This window comes from Cricetulus griseus, chromosome X (genome assembly GCF_003668045.3).
Source record: "Cricetulus griseus strain 17A/GY chromosome X, alternate assembly CriGri-PICRH-1.0, whole genome shotgun sequence".
In the NCBI taxonomy this organism is placed as follows: Eukaryota; Metazoa; Chordata; class Mammalia; order Rodentia; family Cricetidae; genus Cricetulus; species Cricetulus griseus.
In genome coordinates, this window is record NC_048604.1 from 114,527,159 (window position 1) to 114,549,178 (window position 22,020).

At 46.0% G+C, this 22,020-nt stretch overlaps 1 protein-coding gene and 1 long non-coding RNA gene across 5 annotated transcripts; one reads left to right on the top strand and one right to left on the bottom strand.

Annotated features, from left to right (window-relative positions):
- Window positions 1-2,052: 2,052 nt before the first annotated feature.
- On the bottom strand, window positions 2,053-15,636 carry Suv39h1 (suppressor of variegation 3-9 homolog 1). 4 transcript variants are annotated; one of them, XM_027433320.2, is made up of 6 exons: window positions 15,453-15,636; window positions 12,507-12,667; window positions 10,645-11,307; window positions 4,691-4,837; window positions 4,476-4,605; window positions 2,053-3,615 (listed from the first exon to the last, which is right to left on the bottom strand). In XM_027433320.2, the coding sequence occupies exons 1-6, from the start codon at window positions 15,469-15,471 to the stop codon at window positions 3,482-3,484; spliced, it is 1,254 nt and encodes a 417-aa protein (XP_027289121.1). In that variant the 5' UTR covers window positions 15,472-15,636; the 3' UTR covers window positions 2,053-3,481. The 4 variants fall into 4 exon arrangements, with proteins under 4 accessions (XP_027289121.1, XP_027289123.1, XP_027289120.1 ...); XM_027433322.2 differs by having other exon boundaries at window positions 12,507-12,652; window positions 15,453-15,634; XM_027433319.2 differs by lacking the exon at window positions 15,453-15,636 and adding an exon at window positions 15,030-15,225.
- On the top strand, window positions 7,571-13,660 carry LOC103163619. Its single transcript, XR_003488467.2, has 3 exons — window positions 7,571-10,427; window positions 12,268-12,416; window positions 12,531-13,660. It is a non-coding gene; the product is annotated as an uncharacterized LOC103163619 (long non-coding RNA).
- Window positions 15,637-22,020: the final 6,384 nt, after the last annotated feature.

Sequence of the window (22,020 nt, forward strand, 5' to 3'; positions counted from 1 at the left end):
TTAAAAGAATATTCTCTCACTTTTTGATAAGACATAGTCTATGTAGTCAAGGCTGATCTGGAGATGACAATTCTCTTGCCTCAGCCTCTCAAATAATGGAATTACAAACCCATGTGCACCATGCTTTGCTGGCTCTGGCTCTCGGGATGTCACTGTATAGCCCCAGAACTTGCTGTATAGACCAGGCTGATGACCTCAAAATCACAAAGATCCACTTGCCTTTCTCCCTCCTGGATTGAAGTGGAGTGTCACCACCCCCATCTGGCTCTGCTTCTTTGAGTCCATTTCTAGGTTCTTAGCACTGTCACCTTTGTGTGTCCATCATGATTGTGGCTTCTACGGTGTATAATGCTCAACCTTTGTCATGGGCATGTGCATTAGTATGAGAAGGAAGTCTTTGATCTGTTCTTTGGCTTATTTTCCAAAGTGTGATGTGAGTGTGTATTTGTCCTGGCATAGCATATTTTTGTGTGCTTATACACCAGGAATAAGAAATCTATCGTATTTGTTGCTATATGGCCCTGGATATTACTCCTGTGAAACGTTTGTGGGTAGCCTCAGTCCCACAGTGTGATATACTTGATTAGGGATTTCTGAACTTTTAATGGGTAAGTAGGCAGCAATGGGTGTGTTTTCTAGGCTGTTGCAACTTTGTATTTAGCATGTAAAATGTCTTAGTTCTGTGGTAGTCTCTGGGGCTGGGTTTGACTGGTTTATCTCTCAGCTACTTAAAAATCTCTTTAGGCAAGATACCAGATTTTCATATGAGGATTCTTTGTGCTTGTGATTTGTATCCTAGGGCATTCCTTAGAAGCTTTTGTTTGTTTGGCTTGGTTTTCCAAGGCAGGGTTTCTCTGTGCAACAGCTCTGGCTGTCCTAGAACTTGCTTTGTAGAGCAGACTGGCTTCAAACCCAGAGATCCACCTACCTCTGCCTTCCTAGTGTTCAGATTAAAGAAGTGCACTACCACTCCGAGCCCCACCCCCTTGAAATTTTGCACCAATATCCCAGTGAACAAGCCTTTCATGATTATATGGATGCTTTCTTACTTTTTTGAGCAGTTTTACGATCTGTTCCTGGCACTTGATTTCTTTCTATTGTCCTCCATTTATTGTGTTAAGCCTTCTACATGCTTTACCCATGTCCCAAAGTGTAAACTTACAGCTCTCTGTAACTCTGTTGTTTCCAAGTAAAATGCTTCCTTCCTAATGGGGGAGTCTTGGTCCCAGAATATGGATCTATTGGAGATTTGTTTCTGGAGTGTTTAAGGATCTATGTCCTGGGATTTATAGTTTGCCGACTCTTATTTTCACATTGCATGCATGCCATGTGAGGGTCCACTGCCCAGAGGTAAGTTTTGAGAGTTTGTGCCCCCAATCACAACAGATACTTGAGTTGCTATGCTGGCTTATGTAACTGTTGAGATGACAGAAGTTCTGTTTGAGGACTAAATCCCAGTATCTGAGGTCAGACTGCAACAAACCTTATACACTGTCCAGGAGAGCTATGAGTTATAGAGGTGCCTGTATCTCTGGACATGAGTATCATACAGTAGATAAGAGGCTATTTGAGACTGTCATCTATGTAACAGAATCTTTGAGCAAAACCAAAAAGCACTGATCACATTCAGCTTGAAGAATGATGAAAACAAGCATGTGAGGCAGTGGTGCTTAGCATATATAGATGCTCAATAAATATTTGCAGAAAATGGTTCCCTGGAACACATTTTCTTTTCAAATGTACCAGGTAGGCTTTAAGTTGAAAACTTTAGAACAGTAAGGGCTCAGCTTGAATTTTAGCACATTTATCTCCATTGTATTTACTTCCTAAGCTAGTTATTTTTGTTTGCTTGTAGCAACTAATAGTGATTAATCCATTTAGTCAGGGCTGGACTGCTTGCTCTTGTGTGCATTTTAAAAATGGAAATACGCAGCAAGTTGACATTATACCACTTTGCAGAGACCCCAAATAGGAAGTTTACAGCCAGATGCTTTAACCTTCTAGACTCTGTTCTAGGGCAGCCCCTGCTCATAGCTTGGCATTTCCCTCATATTTCAGCTTATTGACTCAACAAGGCAATTTATTGATGCACACTCCAGGCTGGGGAGGGCTAAGGAATATACAAGGGAATCGATTCAGTCCATGCCTGAAGGTCAGCCTGGGAAGTGTGGGCAGGACACAGACACTCACACACACAGATCTGGTAGCAGGGTGCACAGTCTCACACAGGGGCACTCTGGGCACAGGAAGTCAGGCAAGGCTTCCTGAAGGAAATGGGGAGAGCAGGGAGCAAGGTGGCCATCAGAATCTTTGCCTTTTGTACATTTCTAGGCAGTTATCTTTTGAGACAAGTGGGCCCAGGTGAATTCTCGAAGCTGACAAGTAAAGGGGTGTGGCTCTCATCTCATCATATTCTTCAGAACTCCCCAACCATTTCTGGCCTAGATATTGCCTTCTGCCACATGGGCCTTTTCCTGGGCTCCACCTCTGTGGTTTTCAAGGCTTCCCTGAGACAATCCATATGGATCAGGTGCTCTAACCTGTGCCAGGCACCTCATCAGCTTCTAATCAATGCACATTATTGTCTTAAGTGCTATCTACAGACTATCTATATCTTGTTTTCAGCTTCTAGTAGTTCCAGTGGTATCGCATGCCAAGGCAGGGTTTCCAGCACATCTACCCTGATGGTAAAACTTCGTCCTAACCCTCTTGTGCAGCTTTCAGAGAGGTATTCACCCCACCCCTATTCTCATGGCACTTGGGCAACTCTGAGCCCCTATGGGTTTTAAGGTCAGTACTACCCAGCATCAAAAGCATGATGAGCAGATCCAGCCTTATCCACCGGCCCTGGAGACCCCCTTGTCTTTCATGAGTACAAAGGCTCTGTGGTTGCCAGTCCAGCTTGATGTTAGGCTGGTATCTCTGATGTCTGCCTGGGGATTGCTTCTTCATACTGTTAGAGCAGTGGAGAGGTCTGCAACAGGTCACATAGGCTCCAAGCAGAAGCAGATGCAATTTAAAAAATCTTATCTGGGTATACACCTAAATGCTCAGCATGAGGAAAGCTGAGACAGGAGGATTAAGAGTCCAACACCAGCCTGAACTATGAACTACATAGAGCTGCAGAGATGCTGTCCAAAAATTATCTTTCTGTTCTGGGGCTGAGTTGCTCACCCTTTGCTCCATGGGTGAATCCCAATTCCAGGGAACCCTGATGTAAAATATATACTGAAAATGGGGCTGGGAGTTGTTAAGTGCAATGCCTGATGGGCCTGGGACAGGGGAAAGGAACAGAGAAAGGGCACCCAGAGTCAGTCCTCACCAGAACACTGACCCTGGAGCAGGTGGGGAACAGGTTGGGGCAGATGAGGACAAGTGGAGGCAGACAAGGCTCTGATGGTCATTCTTGACAAGAGGGCAGCAGTAGAGAGGAAGGTGGCTTCAGGCCCCTTCAGTTAGTGTGGCTTCAAACTTCTCAGGGCTAGAAGAGGTATTTTCGGCAAGCTGTTGTCCCACATTTGCATTCAATACGGACCCGTTTCTTGGGGGAGCCAGGGAGCCCAGCCAGGCCAAAGTTGGAGTCCATTCTGGTACTTTCCATGTCCACGGGGTCCACTGTCAAGTCACAGTCGGGGAAGGAGGGAGGGGAATTTGTTAGAAGGCCTGCATGAAGTGTTCAGCTACTACCCCTTATACCAGAAGACCCAGGGAATTTGGGGTTAGGAGCAGGTCTGAAATTGGGAATTAGGAGAGATCTTTGGGACAATGGTTTGGGGTTAGAACTGGGGCACAACACTAGAGGAGTTGTTCAGGACTGGGGTTGAGGGGCTTTTGGGGAAGGGAAACAGGAGGATCATGCCAGGCAGGGTTCAGGAATGGAGGGCAACCTGGGCACCCAAAAGGCACCTGAACTCTCTTGCTCATTTTCTGCCAAGTTTCTCAGAGATGACTAGCTTATCAAGAAGAGGACTGGCTGGAGAGCACAAGGGATCAGAACAAGGAACGTAAAAGAATATTTAGAGTCATGAGGGGCAGGGGCAGTTCATTCAAGATGGAAGTAAGGTTTGCCTTAACTCTCCCACAAGTCTTGCAAGAAGGTGGTATAAGTTTATCCGGGTTGGAGTTCAGGGATAGAAATATGGGAACCCACAAGCCTTGGACAGGGTCAGGTAGGACTTAAAAGTCCAGCAAAAGAGCTGGGCGGTGGTGGCACACAGCCTTTAATCCCAGCACTCAGGAGGCAGAGTCAGGAGGTGGATCTCTGTGAGTTTGAGGCAAGTCTGGTCTATAGAGCAAGTTCCAGAACAGGCTCCAAAGCTACACAGAGAAATCCTGTCTCGGTTGGGGGCGGGTGGGGGGGCACTCCAACAAAAGAATTCCCCTTGGTCCACTGAATGACCCATGTGCCATAGGGTGGGGCCCTCACATCCCCTGTTACAATTTACCCCTGCCCCTGGGGCCCTTGCCACCCCCACCTTGCATGTTGTAATCAAAGGTGAGCTCCTCGCCTGCCCAGATGGTTCTTGTGGCAAAGAAAGCGATGCGGGGTAGTCGCTCATCAAGGTTGTCTATGAATACGTTGTACACCTGCAGGTTGGGATCACACTGGGCAAGAAAGAAGAATTGGAAGGTGAGGAGGGGCCCTGACCTGCCCCTCCCAACCCCCTGCCCGCCTGCTGGAGGCACCCACACTATGGTTGACAAAATGAGAGATGTTGCCATAATAGGCGGCATCCACAGTATATACGTCTTCCACGTAGTCCAGGTCAAAGAGGTAGGTGGCACCCTGGCGGTCGTAGATCTGGCCCCGCCGCTCTGCCTCCTCTGAGGTAATAATCTGGGAAAGGGGGTAAGATGGTCATGAAGGTTCAGGAAAGCCAGCCCCAACTTGACCCTGACCTGGTCCCTGGGAAGAGAAGAACAGTGAGCAGGAGTGAGGTCTGCTAGTCCTCAGAGGGCTACTTATCACCCACCTCTTCTCCAACCTCTGGAAGGTAGGAGGTATCTTGCACTGGTGGGTTGGGGGACTGCAAGGCACAGTTAGAGGGAAAGGAAGAGAGGACCTCCACTTTCTGTTCCCAGTGAGATGTACCAGAGTCTCATTTATAGTTGGGACAGAGCAAGATGGGACAGAGACAGAGATGCAAAGATCCAGAACACAGGCAAGAAAATGAGAGCCAGGGTGCAGAGACAAGACTAACTCCAGGGCAGGACAGCAAGAGACATAGGACAAGGCAACAACAACGAAGTGAGAACCAGTGTAGGCCATGTAGATGGCAAGGACATGGAAGACATGGGAAATTAAGGGGTCCTGGACAGTGGGGACAAGGGCTTGAATGGATGGAAAAGGAACTCAGACAAGAGATCTAGCTAGAGTCAGACAAAAACACAGACTCTTCAGTATGAAAGATTTGGGTTACAGAGAGAAGACCAAGGCCCTCAGAGAAAATCTCCAAATCCTGAGAGAAGACCAGAAAGAAGCTGAGGCTAAAACCTCACAATAAAATGACAGCGATAGAGAGAATGAGAAAGGAAAGCAAAACATCTGGCTTTACCATCCCAATTCTGATCTGCTCTTGCCTCCTAGATGCTATTGGATTTTTTTTTTTAAACCTTACTCTCACTTGACTGATAGTCCTCTCCTTATCCACTCCTCCATATCCACTCCTCCCCTGGTACCCCCAACTATATATAGAATCTAGCAATCCTCAAATTTTGCTTTTTCTGGGTGTCTTTCTGTACTTTGCCAACTCTTCAACCCAGGGTACCCTCACTTCTGGCTTTCCTCCATCTGCGTACTCTAAGTGCCCAAATAGAGCACACCCATAGCATATAACTGCTATTTTTCCTTTGGTTCTCAGATCCAAGAGGCAGTCTTCTAGGTAATCCCCACTCCCACTATCTGTCTTCTTCCTTCCCTTTCTACCTTAGAGACACTGTCCACCTCCTGATGACACTGGTCAGACCTTCCTAGCCCTTTGGTGACCATTCTCCCTCTGTGTTTCAAATCTACCCCCTTCTGGGCATGACTACTTTGTGTTCTACAGCAAGGAAAGCCACATTGGTGTCTTGTTTGCTGCCTGCGTCTTCTGCCATCACCTATGTCCTGTGCCAAGTCCTGATCAACAGTTGCCTCTATGAAACTTAGATTTACCTCCAAACCACATACCAACCCCTACTCTAGCTATTCCTGAAGGACCTGGCTTCCCCATCTGCAATTTTCTTTTTCATTCATTCAGTGATCTTTTTTTTTTTGATGGTGCAAACAAATTCAGAGCCTTGCATACACTAAGCACATGTTCTACCACTGTAATATACACCCTCAGCCCATCAGGTTATTTTTCACTGGGGACCATGCTTAGATCCTTCTCACAAGGGTGGTTAGTCTGGTTGGGGGACAATAAGAATCCAGGCCTAGCCCTGACCTTCAGGGGCCACAGATGCAGTAAGATGGAATCAGGCATTCATACTGTAAGATATTGTTCAGGAAGCTCAGGTGGTGGGGGAAATGTAAGAGATATGGCCTTGGACTGGAGCTGGTTAGACTTGCTTAGTGCATCGGGGTGGGGTGTGGAGTGTTGGCACACGCCTTTAATCCCAGTACTTGGGAGGCAGAGGTAGGTAGATCTCTAAGTCTGAGAACAGCCTGGTCTACAGAGTAAGTAGCCAGGGTTACAAAGAAACTCTCTCTCAATAAACAAAAACACAACCCAAATACCCATAACTCAAACTCAAGGGGAAACCACTGCTCCCTCTCCTTCTGGACTACATGAACATCTGTGCATGAGCTCTCATGTACACATACATTCATACATAAAATAAATTTTTAAAAATGAGATTCAGCTGGTCAGTGGTGGCACACACCTCTAATCCAGCACTCAGGAGGTAGAAGCAGGCGAAACTCTGAGGCCAGCCTGGTCTACAGAGTGAGTTCCTGGACAGCCAGAGCTTTTATACAGAGAAACTCTCTAAAGCAGACTCCAGATCATAACAGGGCATCACCACCATAAGCATTGAGGCTTCTCTCCTGAAGGATATAGTAACAGACACATTCATTAAAGTGAAGTATGCTGAGGTAGGCCTCCTAGCTCCCTGACAACCTTATGGTATCAACATGTGACCACTTGGAACCTCTGGCTTTCCAGACCCTCAGACACCAGCTATCTCTCATTAAAGGCTAGGAACTAAGGCAGTCATTCCAACTCACCAGCAGACTTGCTCTTCTCTGAGCCATCTTTCTAATTGGAGTCTTTCAAACCAGAAGGAATGCCCACATCCTCCCCCCCCTCCACCTTGTCTGATCTGCTCCTACCTGCTGCCCCAGTCTCACCAAGATGAGTCATACCCTCCAGGCCTCAACGGTCCTCTCTTCTTCCCCTCCCTTTCTGTGATGTCCCACCCTGAAAACTCATCCCTCTTCTCTAGTAGCTCTCCAAACTGTCAGGGAAAAGACAGCCTAGGAGTTGGCACCTTAAAAAGGCTCCTGATGTGGATGAGAAATAAGAAACTTGAGTCAGTGGTTACGCAACCCCCCCCCCCCCCGTGTTATTTCTCTGAGCCTGTTTTTTGAGAAGAAAAAAAAAAAAAACAAGTAGGCCTGTCAAAGCACCAGGTTTAAATAGGCGCTTCCTACCTACTTCACTTTACTAGCTTTGTAACCTGACCTAAGTTCTTGCATGACACCTCTGGGCCTCTATTTTCTCATCTATATACTGGGAACATCAGCAGCAAAGTCTCAATTTAGGGGCTGTTGTAAAATCACAAGTGCAGGCTCAGTAGTGGTGGTACACACCTTTAATCCCAGCACTCGGGAGGCAGAGGCAGGCGGGAGGCCAGCCTGGTCCACAAAGCTACACAGAAAAACCCTGTCTCGAAAAACCAAACCAAGAAAAAAAACCCAAACAAACAAAAGTGCATGTGTGTGAAGAAATGTTTTGTAATGACTGGTTGAGTACCATTACCTTGTTGAAATCTAAGGTTCACCCTTTCTTTATGTGCTCATTACTACCATTTAACCAATTAAAACTCACCTCCATTCCAGAGATGGTAAAATACAGAGAATGCATGTATTCTCTGCCTGATGAGGCTAGAAATAATCTGTGGAAACATGAAAATCTGGAACAAACAAGGAAAGGTCCAAAGGAGCAGGAGCTATTGTTACAAACTGTCAGTGGCCTGAAAGATTGGCATCCAAGATTGAGAATGATACTTTGAATTAATTACATAGCACCTTGCAGGTTAGGATGTGGCTCAATGGCAAAGTACTACCTAGCATAAGGGAGGCCCTGCATTCTATGGGGGTGGGGCTACAATAATAACACCTCAGGAGCATCTAGACAGTCCCATAATTAAGTAAATTAATATTTCTCTGATTAAATATATGAATATTCAACCCCAGAACAAAAACAGTACATTAGATTAGGTTATTAAAAGCAAAATAACATCCTTTACTTTTTGAGCAATTTGGATTGTCTGAGTTTTAGACTAAAGCACTAACAAGTACTGTTGAAGTGCTTCTTCCAAGTGCTTCACACGGAGGAACTACCAAAACCTTTCCTCTTTTCCAGGTTAGGAAACCAAGAGGGACATGAAGTGACTGCTGCTGAGTGGTAGGGCTGGGATCAACCTCGGGCAGGCTGGCAAGGATCAGCTTCTATCGGCTCTACTATACTTACTGCCTCGCAATCTTTGAGGGACCAACACCATCAGAAGGATTCACAGGTCTGAGGGTACTAGAATGCCTGGATCTAAGCAGGTAGACCATGGCAAGACAGTGGTCAAGAAACAATATGGAAAGAATGGATGACAGAGGGAAAGGTAAGGAAGAGATGAGAGGACTCCTGGAAGCCCTGCTACTTCCATAGTGAAGGGGCAAGAACACTACATTCAAAAGATTGAGCCTTCCTGTGGGGTATAGGTGCTGCTTCCTATAAGATCCTGTGTGTATAGAGGGCTTTTCTTCTACCTTGGGCAATAGAATTATACTGACTAGCTTCCTGATTGGGATCTTCTAGAAAGATGTCTATATTCCAAACTATCCAAATCACTCTGAGGTGAAGACACTTCTGGAGTGTGGCAAGCTCAAGCTTCCTTCAGGTCATAAGAGTGGAAGCTCGCAGGGTAGTGGTGGAGTACCTTTAATCCCAGCACTCGGGAGGCAGAGCCAGGCTAGGTTGAGGCCAGCCTGAAATACACAGAGAAACCCTGTCTCAAAAAACCAAAAGAGAAAAAAAGAGCAGAAGCCTCTCCTAGTCACCAGTGTTGCTGCTACAAGTGGACATCCTCTGATGTGCCCTCTGGCCAGTTACTGTCACTTTCCAAGCAAATAACATCTAGAGGGAATCTATGAAAATACATAGACTATATCATGACAAAACACACATTTAAACAATCAAGATCCAGGGAAGCTAAATCTCTCAAACAGTGAGATTTGTCTACACAAAGAACATGCTGGGCAGCCAGGCGTTGGTGACACACACCTTTAATCCCAGCACTCTGGAGGCAGAGGCAGGTGGATCTCTGTGAGTTCGAGGCCAGCCTGGTCTACAAAGTGAGTTCCAGGACAGCCTCCAAAGCTACACAGAGAAACCCTGTCTCAAAAAAAAAACCAAAAAAAAAAACCAAAAAAAAATGTTGAGGATGTGACAGTGACCTGAAGGCCCTAAGGTACAAGAAAGGCACAAAAGGGGGATAAAATCCTAGGGGCAGAAGTCAGTATGTGAACAGGAGATCCACCAAAACACATATACTAGGGTGTTTACAAACCAGGTAAACCTAGACAAGGCATGGTGGCACATGCTTGTAATCCTAGCACTGGAGGACTGTGAGCTCAAAGCCAACCTATGCTACAGAGGGAGATTCTGCCTAAAAACAATGTATACTAACTCCTAATGTGTTAAGTTACAAAGATCTGGGGATTATTGATTTTAAAAAAGCTAGCCTGCATCATGTGCCATCCAGCTTTTCCCCAGGGTAACCTAAAAATCTAGTTCAGTGCTTCTCAACCTTTGTACTACTGCTACCTTTTAATACCATTCCTCATGCTGTGGTGACCCCCCAACCATAAAATTATTTTCATTGCTACTTGTCATTTTGCCACTGTTATGAATTGTAATGTAAATGAATTGTAATATAAATATCTGTTTTCTGATGATCTTAGGTGACCCCTGTGAAAACCCCAGGGGTTGCAACCCACAGGTTGAGAACCACTGGTCTAGAGGATCTTGCCAAACCTCCATCCAAGTTGAGCCTACATGCTACTTTAGATTTACTGTTTGTGATACAATGACCCTATCTCAAAATGAGGAGAGAACTTGCCTTTTCAGGTGATGCAACCCTATGCCCAGACCGCATAGCTTTGGAAAGGTTTGCCACCTGAAGCTCGGGTCCCACTTTCTTTGCTGTATGCCCTCATGAAGCCAGTTGAGGTGAGAAGTACTTCAGTGTTCTTTTAACTACCAGCATGGTCCTGCTGATGTATCAAGTAAAATTGCTGACCCCTGCTATGATGTTCCTATGACACTCAGACCAACACCTTAGACTTTTCTCACAAGGAAAACAGAGTTTTAGGAACATGGTTTAGGCACAAACACTACAAACACATAGTGGGAAAAGCTGCACACATACCCAGACCCATCTCCTCACCTCTCCCACATACTCCATAACAAAGCTATTTTTGCGGATCTTTTCCAGCGTGCGGACACCCCAGCCTCGCCCATCATTAGTACGGAAGATGCAGAGGTCGTAGCGGATGCCTTTCTGGACTACACGGTTAGGGCAATCATAGCCACAGCAACATCGGGAGTTACACTCGTAGATGGGCTGACCAGCTTTCAGCCGCACTTGGCCTTGGTCATTGTAGGCAAACTTGTGCAGGGATGCTCCAGGGCAACAGCCTCCAGTGGGTGCCAACAGACAGTCCTGGCACTCACAGCCAACAGCCACCTGGTTGAGGGTGATGCCCTCACCAACACGATACTCATTGATATAGACAAAGGACCGTGGAGGGCCATCCAGGTCTACCTCATTCTCCACAGTGATGCGTCCCAGGTGGCTGCGCTTGGCATTGAGCTCTTGCTCCCAGCGCTGCAGTGCCCGCCTCTGCTTGGCCTTCTGCACCAGGTAGTTAGCTAAGTTTGGGTCCAGATGCCTGGGTGGCTTTGACCGGCGGTGCCGCCGGAGAAGCTCTCTTTCTAAGTCCTTGTGGAACTGCTTGAGAATGCGCACACACTTGAGATTCTGCCGTGGCTCCCAAGTGTTTTCTGAGTCGGGATATCCACGCCACTTAACCAGGTAGTACTCTTGCTCCTGTTAAGAGGACAGGGACAGAAGGGTACCATAAATTTGAGACCCTTGTGGCAACAGAGAACATTCACCCCACCCCACACTACTCTAGAATGGTTCCATGCAGTGCCTCTGGAGTAAAAATTACTAAATCCAACTTCCACTCACCCTCTTATTATCTGTTGAAATTCCTACTTTTCAACCCCCCAAGACCACTTCCTCCTCTATATTCCAATGATCTGTTCAGGCCCAAAACCCTGTAGTTATTCTTGGTTCCTCTTTTGCTCACACTCCCCAATAAATACACTCAGAATCTGACCCCTTTACTGCATTAAAACATTGCCACTGCAGCCAGTCAGTCCTCTGGTAGGTGCCTCTACTGATCCCCCTGTTTTTACCCTCACTGTTTCAGTTTTCTGCACAGTGCCAGGGGAGGGGGAGCTTTAATTGCTGGGAGTCAGCCATAGGACAGAGTTTAAAATGGCAATCTGTAGCTTCCTGGCTATGTTGCCTTAGGCAAATAAAGCATGCCATGTCTGTTACCTCATCTGTAAAGAAGAAAATATATAAGTGGGAGGAGGATTATATACATAAAATATACACATATCTATAATGCCATCAGTAAACTGAGGCAGAAGGATTCTGCGTTTAGGAACAGTCTTTACAACATAGCAAAACCCTGTCTAAAAATAAAGAAAAAGAGAAAAGGAAAAACAGTTAATATTTTTTTGTAGCACTCGCTATGTAGCAGGTATTTTCCTGAGCAACTGACACACCCTAGAATTCTTACAACTCCAGTCCTCCCCATTTTACAGACAGGGAAAATGAAGACTACATTTCAACTAACCAAGTTGCTTTCAGTGGGCTCTAATACCGCATAACCTTTTCTGGCAGTTAACAGTTACTGTATCATCTTGCATTATCAGAGTTTAAAAAGTTTCTAGTGTGCATACTAAGTATTGTCATCTTTACTTTCACTCCTAGGTTCAGAATCTCAATCTTTGTATCCCGCAAGTACAAGTGGAAAAGACATTCTTTGAGGATTCATTCTGCCTATATTTCTGAGAAAGCTACTTGATTTCCTTGCCTGTAAAATGGAAATAAGACAGTCAATTCATCCCATTTTACCCCAGGTGAAAATCCTCTTTGTAAAGAGATGTGGGGGTTGGGTGGGGAAGAGGGTCCCCTGCCAGGGCAGTCTCACACATCCCCACCAGACTTACACGGATCTTCTTATAATCACACAGGTACTCGACTTCAAAGTCATAAAGATTCTTCTTAGAAACGCCAAGGGCGGGACAAGAAAGCTTGGCCAGTCGGCACAGATCCTGAAGCTGATTCCAGGATGATTTGCAACATACTCTGCAGCCTGGAATGAGAAGGCCTAGGAATCACACAAAATTTAATCAGGCCTTAACCAAAGCTAAGACCCTCTACAACAGGACCATGTCAATTCCTTGAAGCCTAATACCCAGGGAAACTCCTGGAGAGGAGCCTGCCCACAATGCAGTCACCACACCCTTCTTTCCCTGACACCAAAGAGTCCAGTTCTCCTATGAGAGAGGACCCATCCAATCTTCTAATCCAAAGCCTGCCCCCTAACCCTGGAACAGCAAGGCTGTAAATGGATCTTGTGGCATGGACTGCATGTAAAGGGATCTAAACACTCCCAGAACTTAAACTGCCTGCAGACTTGCTTCAAGTTCAAGACCTAATCACCTCTCTATCCACTTTGCAAAAGAAAGACAACAGCTTCCTAGCTCCATAGGGTGCATGCCCTAAAGGTGTGTGGGGGGAGGATGAAAATCCCCAGGGTACCAAACAGAGGTGTTAACTCTGAAGCCTGGTCTTCAATCACTTAGCTGAAACTCCTGTGTATTTCGGAATTTTAAAAAAATGGGGATTTTTAAAAAATGTAATTTTAGACCCGGCGGCGGGGGTGCACGTCTTTAATCCCAGCACTCCGGAGACAGAGACAGGTGGATCTCTGTGAGTTTGAGGCCAGCTTGATCTACAGGGCAAGTTCCAGAACAGGTTCCAAAAGGCTAAAGAAAAACCCTATCTCGAAAAACCAAAAAAAAAAATGTAATTTTTAGACACATTAACAGCAAAGTCTGGGACATCAAGCCATCCATAATCAAACACATTAACAGCACACATATCTACAGCAAAAGCCTGAATTTTCTACGTTAAATATCCTCAGTGAATATCAATCCCACTTTGAAGATCTCCCTTTGTGCCGGTTGGTGGAGCTGCCAGCACTCAGGAGGCAGAGAAAAGCAGCAGATCTGAGTTCCAGGCCAACCTGGTCTATAGAGCAAGTTCCAGGATAGCCAAACCCAAAAAGAGAAAACCTTTGGTGGCACACGCCTTTAATCCCAGCATTTGGGAGGCAGAGATTGGAGGATCTCCGAGTTTGAGACCAGCCTGGTCTACAGAGTTCCAGGACAGCCTCCAAAGCCACAGAAAAACCCTGTCTCAATCCCCCCTCAAAAAAAGAGAGAAAACCTGTCTTGAACAAACAACAAAAAAGATTTCCTTTTGCCATGATTTAAGAAAAACTATTTTTAGGGCTTTTTATATTTTGAAATTATAAAGATTGTGTAAAGGTGTTAAATTAAGCTGGGTGTAGCAGTAAATGCCTTTAGAACCAGCCCTTGGGAGGCAGGGGCAGGCATATCTCAGATCTCTGAGTTCGAGGTCAGCCAAGTCAACACAAAGAGACCCAGTCTCGGAAAAACAAACAAAAAAAGATACAAGCGGGGCGGTGGTGGTGCACGCCTTTAATTCCAGCACTCCGGATGTAGAGGCAGGTGGATCTCTGTGAGTTCGAGATCAGCCTGGTCTACAAGAGTGAGTGCCAGGACAGCGTCCAAAGCCACAGAGTAACCCTGTCTCGGAACCGCGCCCCCCCCCCCAAAGATGGAACATTACTGAGAGCTTCCTTGACTTAGTCTGGGCTATTTTATACACCCAAGGTCTACTTTTCCAGACTGCATTATCATTTGTCTTATCCCATGTTTCCGTGAAAAGTACAACTCAATGCAAAGGGTTCTGCGTTCAATTCAGGAACATGTAAACAGTACATGTGGTAAGTCAGTGACACTATCACGAGGGTCTCTAAAACTGTTCAAGACAAACGGACTTAAAATACATTTTTCCTTCAAAGCACACCCATTATGTGCTTTCAAAGCCGTTTTTTAAAAAATCACATCATGTCACAAAACACCTGATGCTAACTGTATGCTGTCGCTATCCAATGCCGTTTTTTTAAAAATGCTGAATATTTTCTGCCCCGTTATACAACTCAAACCTAAAACAATCCGAATGAAATAAATACTCTAGATTGTTCACCTAAAAACATACAGGCACTTTTCAAAATCATTGCGTGTACACCCATCCTTTAGCCAAGGCCCAGCGAAACTAAGCCTCCTCCTCCGAGGCCTTTGCTTTCCCAAAGCCTTCAACCTGCATTTGAAAACCCTCGGAAGTGGCCCCAAATAAAATTTCCAGCATCTGGCTGCGCACTAAGCACAGCTGCCGTAGCCCTCGGAGCTCCGGCTCACACTTGTGGAATCTATTCTCACAGCTCCACTCACTGCCGAGGAGCCTGCCCAACACACAGTCACCCCTCTTTTCCTGCACATGGAGGAGTCCAGCCCTCCTATTACCGAGGCCCCCATTCTCTCTTCTGAGGAGAATCTTCTCCCCTAAACCTTGCCCCCTCACGCCTATATCCTTCCCACCTAGAGCCGCCGGTTCCCCCATTTTGAGAAGAGGGTCCGTTCCCCTTTTTCCTCCCCTTCCGGCGTCTCCCGTGAAAAGCGAAAGGGTAATGGTCACCAGGAGCCGCTTTTCCCGCGTGTGGTCGCAACCTTCTCCTCAGGACTCTCTCGCGCGCGTGAACGCGCCGGCCGTCAGCGCGCGACCGAGAACCCCTGCGCGCAGCCTGCGCAGCCCCGCGCCCCCCGCGGCCGAAGCACGCGCCCCCTCCCCTCAGCCCCGCCCAGCCCGCGCGCCGGCCCGCGCTCTTCAGCCCCATCTTTTCCGCGCCGGCTCTCTAGCTCCAGGCTTCGTGGCTCCGGACGCCTAGCCCGGAGCCCTGGACACCTTCCCTCCATTCTATTCCACCGGGCCAGTAGCCTGCGCCTCAGCCACCACAGCTTCACCTTTTAAATTTTCCGCCATCTTTCTCCACAGCTAACGACATTCGGGCCTAGCAGGCCTCGCGAGAAGAGAGCGCGCGCGGGCGTGGTCGGGGACGCGCAGCCTATTGGTCGTCGCTCAACGCCCGCAGCCCCCGCGCGGACCAACCGGTGAGCCGTGACCGAACCCCTCCCGTCCCCAGGAGCGGGTCTCCAAGCCTGCTGCTCGCTGCTCTTTCCCAGAGTGCGTCTGGGCAGTAGAAGTGGTTGAAGTTGCTCAAGGCCCTGCCCCGTCCGTCACATTGCTAGCCAATCACATCGCGAGCCATTCATAAAGGGACTGTTTTGTCAGACTCCAATTATGTCCGTCATTATATTTTAACCTCAAGCAGGCATTCACTTCCAGGATGGACCTAGCGCTATATATAGGTGCACAGTCGGTCACCTGATTCAAATAAATAATAAGTCAGTCGCCGCAGTCACACGTCCATTCAGATCCCTTGCCTGTGCATTCGCATTGTGCATTAGTCAATAGTAGCATCCATCTGTGTCCTCCAGCCCTCTGAGTCCACTGAAGTACATCTTATGTGCTGTTATACAGCCTACCATTTCCTCAAACTGTCCCCATCACATTGTCAGCCAGTCAGCCCTTTCCTCCAACTGCAGTCAACATGGCACCAGCTGACATTATCCCTGAAGGAAGCTACAATGTCCACCTATGTCCCGAGGTAGCCTGGGATCAGGTCAGGACAAATCATTGTCAGCTCCCAAAAGCTCTCTGGACAGTCACACTGCCACGTGGTTATGGTGGTTCACTTTGTTACTCCCCATTTACACCGTGATCAGTGGCCACAGCAACTAGGTAGACCCTCACTATAGGGAGGGGTGTGATGAAACCTTGGGGGGGGGTCACCTGTCAGTGGATTCTCTGGTTTAAGGGGAAAACTCCATGTGTGAGAACTGGCTGCTAAAGGCAGAAGATGCTGACAGACCTAAGAAAGAATTGGGCGTGGAGCTGGGGAGATAGATGGCTCAGTAAAGTGTCTGCCATGTAAACAGAAGAGCTTGAATTCAGAGCCTCAGCACCCATGTAAAAAACCAGAGGCAGCACCAAGTGTGTAACAGCAGTATGGGAGGGACAGCAGTCAAAGAAGATGCTCAACATTGACCTTTGCCCTACAAATGTGCATGTACACACACATACAGGCACCAAAAAATGTAATAAATATAAAAATAAAGTGCATGAGCCGGGCGTTGGTGGCACAAGCCTTTAATCCCAGCATTTGGGAGGCAGAGGCAGGCGGATCTGTGAGTTCGAGACCAGCCTGGTCTACAAGAGTTAGTTCCAGGACAGCCTCCAAAGCCACAGAGAAACCCTGTCTCACAAAACCAAAAAAATAAAAAAATAAAAATAAAGTGCATGGGTGGTGGTGGCTTATGCCATTAATTCCAGCACTCGGAAGGCAGAGGCAGGCAGATCTCTATGAGTTCAAGGCCAGTCTGGTCTCCAGAGTTAGTTCCAGGATTTCTAGGGCTGTTATACAGAGAGACCCCTGTCTCTAGAGAAACAAAAAACAAAAAACAAAAATAAAGTGGATAGCAATCAAGGAAGATGCCCAACAAAGACCACTAGCCTACATATTTGTATGCATATGTACGCAGTCCACGGGAACATGTACATTTACCAGAAGAATCAGAAAAATCCAGATTTCACAAAGTGCAATTTATTACAGACTTGCAGACTTAATTGTTTCTCTAGTGTCAGCAAAACAGGAGAAACTATCAGCAGGAGAAAGGATTTTATATGGTACACAAAGTTGAACGTGGCCCATCAGTTATTTTTCTAAACCTATTTCATTAAATATCCATTCAGAACATTTTGTCCATCAGTAGTTAGCATGAAATGTTCATCTGACTTATCTTAATGGCTTTGTTCATCCTATAGGTTTAGAAAGTGCTGAGGTCATATGCCTCACCACCTGAGGTTATGACTAAAATGGCTGTGGTCATGTCAAGCTGGTTTTCTATAATGAATGAATCTACCATTTCTCGTTCCCACTAAGAGTCAATGAGTCAATATCTTCTGATGTGTTGGGTCCTTTAGAGAAACTTGGATTCTATCGGGATGGACAGTCTGCAACTATATACATCCAAGGAGTCGGGGCGCTTCATTGACAGCTCTTAATCGGCTGCCCTGTGACTTATTCATCCTTCTTCTCATCATGTTGTCAGACAACCAGGTAATGAGTCTCACTCAGCATCCCACTAACCAGACTACCTGTGGGTGATCGGTCAGAACCCTCAGTATCATGTGATTCAGCCAAGGTAGACAACCAGCCACCAGAAATAGCTGCCTAGCAGGAAACTACAGACTTCATCAGTCAGCCTGAAATGGCCAAGGTTAGCTCTGTTGTTAGAGCTCCCACATTCATTTCCTCATCCCTGAAAAAGGCCAGTGACTCAAGGACAGACTGGGACCAAAGGAAAATCTTTCTTTGGAAAGTCAGCAAGCAAAAGAAGATAGGAGACCATCATCAACAAACACCATCTTGTTTAGGTTCTACAGATATAAGGCAACCAGGGGATTTAAGGAAATTATCTCTCTAGTTTGAGGAGGGCTGGGATGGTCATAAATTCCACAGTGCTTTTCTGAAAACGTAAGCTGTTGTCTGAAGGACACTGGATGTTCCCGAGTCCGTAAATCTAGAGAAAAGTTACTGATTAGCAAGTTTGCTGACTCGTTTCTTTATGTCAGGAAGTTGCTTAACCTTGAGATTTAAGATACGGAATAAGGCAGGGAGCACAAAGAAACTTTTGCCAGGGGACAAGTTAAGCGATTAAGCAGCTCTATTCAGAGGATTTATCTACAGCAAATCCAGTGGGAGACTAATAAATTGTTTGCCTTCATGACCTCCAAAATTAGGAATTTTATTTGGGGGGTGGGGTAGGTTTGAGACAGGGTTTCTCTGTGTAGCCTTGGCCGTCCTGGAACTCACTCTAGACCAGACTGGCCTCAAACTCATAGAGATCCAAGTGCCCCTGCTTCCCAAGTGCTGGGATTAAAGGCAGAGATTTTTCTTAATTAAATTATTTGAAGTGGGAAGGCCCACTTTTAATCAAGATTTTTTATAGGGTTTTTTTAGACAGGGTTTCACTGTAGTTTTGGAGGCTGTCCTGGATCTAGCTCTTGTAGACCAGACTGGTCTCGAACTCACAGAGATCTGAATGTCTCTGCCTCCTGAGTGCTGGGACTAAAGGCATGTGCCACCACCACCTGGCTTAATCCAGATTTCTTGAGGTGGGAAGATCCACCTTAAATCTGGGACACATCTTCCGCTGACAACCGATACAAATACATGCAAGAAGGAAGCTTCCTCTCTCTACCTGCTTGCCCTCACACTCAGTGGCAAGTCCATTCCTTCACTGGCATTTTTGTTTTCTTTTTTGTTTTTTTTTTGAGACAGGGTTTCTCTGTATTGCTTTGGTGGTTGTCCTGGTACTCACTCTGTAGACCAGGCTGGCCTCAAACTCACAGAGATCCACCTGCCTCTGCCTCCCGAGTGCTGTGATTGAAGGTGTGGGCCACCAACGCCTGGCTCCTTCACTGGCATTAAAGCCTACTTCTTCAAGGTTCCAGCAGATAATGGAGACCAGCTGAGACATCCAGCCTTGAGGACTGAACAGCTACTGGATTCTTGGACATTCTGTTGGTGGACAACCATTGTTGAACTAGCAAGACCACAACCTGCAAGCCATTCTAATAAATCCCATATATTTGTGCGTATGTATGTATGTATATATGTATGTATGTATATTCATTCTATAGTTTCCATTCTTCTAGAGAATCCCGATTAATACAGATTTTGGTACCAGAAATAGTTCTAGAGGAAAAGAAGTATCACGATATTTTTTTAAGTATCTGGAACAGGCTTTCCAATTTGCTGACACCTACAGTTATGAAGCCTCTCCCAGAAGCTTGGAGAATACGAAGAGTCCATGGTGTGAACTATTTTACAAACTTAAGGAAACAAATGTATTTGATTATCCTGATTCACCAGTTGTGAGAGACAATGGATTTGGTGACTCTGTATATAAAACTTTTGGCAATTGGTGGAAATTTTTGAGGAAAAAAATGATGCTGGTCAAGCAGTGATGGTGCGTGCCTTTTAATCCCAGCAGTCAGGAGGCAGAGACAGTTGGATCTCTGTGAGTTCGAGGCTAGTTAGTCTACAGAGTGAGTCCCAGTACAGGCTCCAAAGCTACACAGAGAAACCCTGTCTCAAAAAAACCAAAAAAAAAAAAAAAAGAAGAAGAAAGAAAAAAAAGAATGATGTTGGTTGGTTGCTCCTACCATTTCTAAACAAATTGGACAATGGGAAAAATGCACTTCTAGCATATCAGAATATGGAGGACAACAATGAACACAATGATAAAACTGATCATCTCCCAATGCACATACAACAGTCTAAAGGTTTCTTTTTTAATTTTTAAATTTATTTTTATCTTATGTGCATTGCTGTTTTTGTGTTAAGATAAATCTTTCCACCACCTGCTTGAGTTCCGCTCGATGCATTAGGGCCCCAAATAATATACAGAGACTTCTATTAGGTACAAATCCTGCTTGGCCAATGACTGGGATTTCTCATCTGCTAGCTCTGTCTTAATTATCATGAATCTATATATTTTATAAGACTTATCTTATCGGACGCCTTCCATTGGCGTCCTCATCCCCGGGATCACATGATGGCTCAGAGCAGAGAGCAGGAAGAAGAGTGAAGGGGAAAGGAAGCATTTCCTGCTTGTTCTTGCTTAAATATGAGTCTCCCTGTATGTCATTTCGTGCCTGGATCACCACTTCTTTACTACATTTCCCAGAATCCTCCTTGACTCCTAGTCCAGTCTAACTTGCTGCCTCATTGGCCAAACAGTACTTTATTCAACAATCAATAAGATGAACATACACAGAAGTACATTCCCCATCATTTTTGCTTGTATGTATGTTTGTGTGAGGGTGTCAGATCTTGGAGTTGTGAGCTGTCATGTGGTTTCTGGGAGTTGTTCTGGAAGAGCAGCCAGTGCTCTTAAGTGCTGAGCCATCTTTCCAGCCCCCAGTCTAAAGGTTTCTAAGTGTACCTTGGAAGAGCATCTTCTCTCAATCTGAAGCCTTCATAAGACCAGCTGAATTAGCTGGGCAATGGTGCAGAGGCAGGAGACAGAGGCAGGATCCCTGTGAGTTTGAGGCCAGCCTGGTCTGACAGCCAGGGCTGCTACACAGAGAAACCTTGTCTCAAAAACAAACAAACAAACAAACAAAACCAAAAGACTGGCTGAATTACAGTGAAAATTCAAGCCCCAGCCTCAGAAGAAGTTGGTGGCTAAAGTAAGGGCATTAATGGAATCCTATAACTTGTGATGGAGATGTGTGGGAGGACCCCACTGAAGCTGAGAACTTTGAATCTCAGAGTCTCAAGGGCTTATCTCACTTGAGGAAGTAGTCTCTCCATCCTCAGAAGACGTACCCTCACCCCTACCCCCTGAAGTATTCTCTTTTCTGAATTTGATTGAGGAAATTAATCCTTCATTGTCTGCTAAACCAGCAGTGACCTTCTCTGAAGGAGACACCAGGCAAGACAATACTGATGTCCCTCAGGGCCCATCAATAGTTCCCTCTAGACCTGTAGCCAGACTTAAGGCAAAGGAGGCCCCTAGAGGGAAGATAGAAAGTGTGGTCCATGAGGAGGTAAAGCTACACTACTGAAGAGCTTAATGAGTTTGCCAATTCATTCAAGCAGAAGTCTGGGGAATATGTGTGGGGACAGATTTTAAGGGTGTGGGATAATGGTGGAAGGAACATAAAACTGGATCAGACCGAGTTTATTGATAAGGGGCTACTGAGTGGAGATTCTAGGTCTAATATGGAAGCTTGCTAGTTAAAAAAAAAATGTCACCAGTTGGTGGTGGCACACTTTTAATCCCAGTACTTGGAGGCAAAGGCAGGCAGATATCCAAGTTTGAGGCCAGCCTGGTCTACAGAGCAACTTCCAGGATAGCCAGGGTTACCCAGGGAAACGCTGTCTCAGAAAAAAAAAGTATCAAAATTTGTTTGAATGATTGGTCAAGAAGCATTTGTCAGCTGGGCGGTGGTGGTACATGCCTTTAATCCCAGCACTCAGGAGGCAGAGTCAGTCAGCTCTCTGTGTGTTTGAGGCCAGCCTGGTCTACAAGAGCTAGCTCCAGGACAGTCTCCAAAGCTACATAGAGAAACCCTGTCTGGACCCCACCCCCCAAAAAAAGAAGCATTTGTCAAAAGCTGGCCTCCTGAAAAGGGAATGGAAGATGCCTGGTATCCCTTAGTGTTGATGAAGGGATATTAAGGCTCAGGGAAACTGCAATGACAGAGTTAGTGTGCTGTGTGAAACCTAATTCTCCACAATGGGAAGCCCCAGAAGACATGCCCTTCACTAATGCTGTAAGATGCAAAATGGCACCAGCTAATTTGAAGAGCTTCATTGTCACCCTTTTCCCTGTGGCAAGCATTACAGTTGGAGACCCTGCTGCTCAGTTACATAAATGAAATGTAATGTGTTAGCTG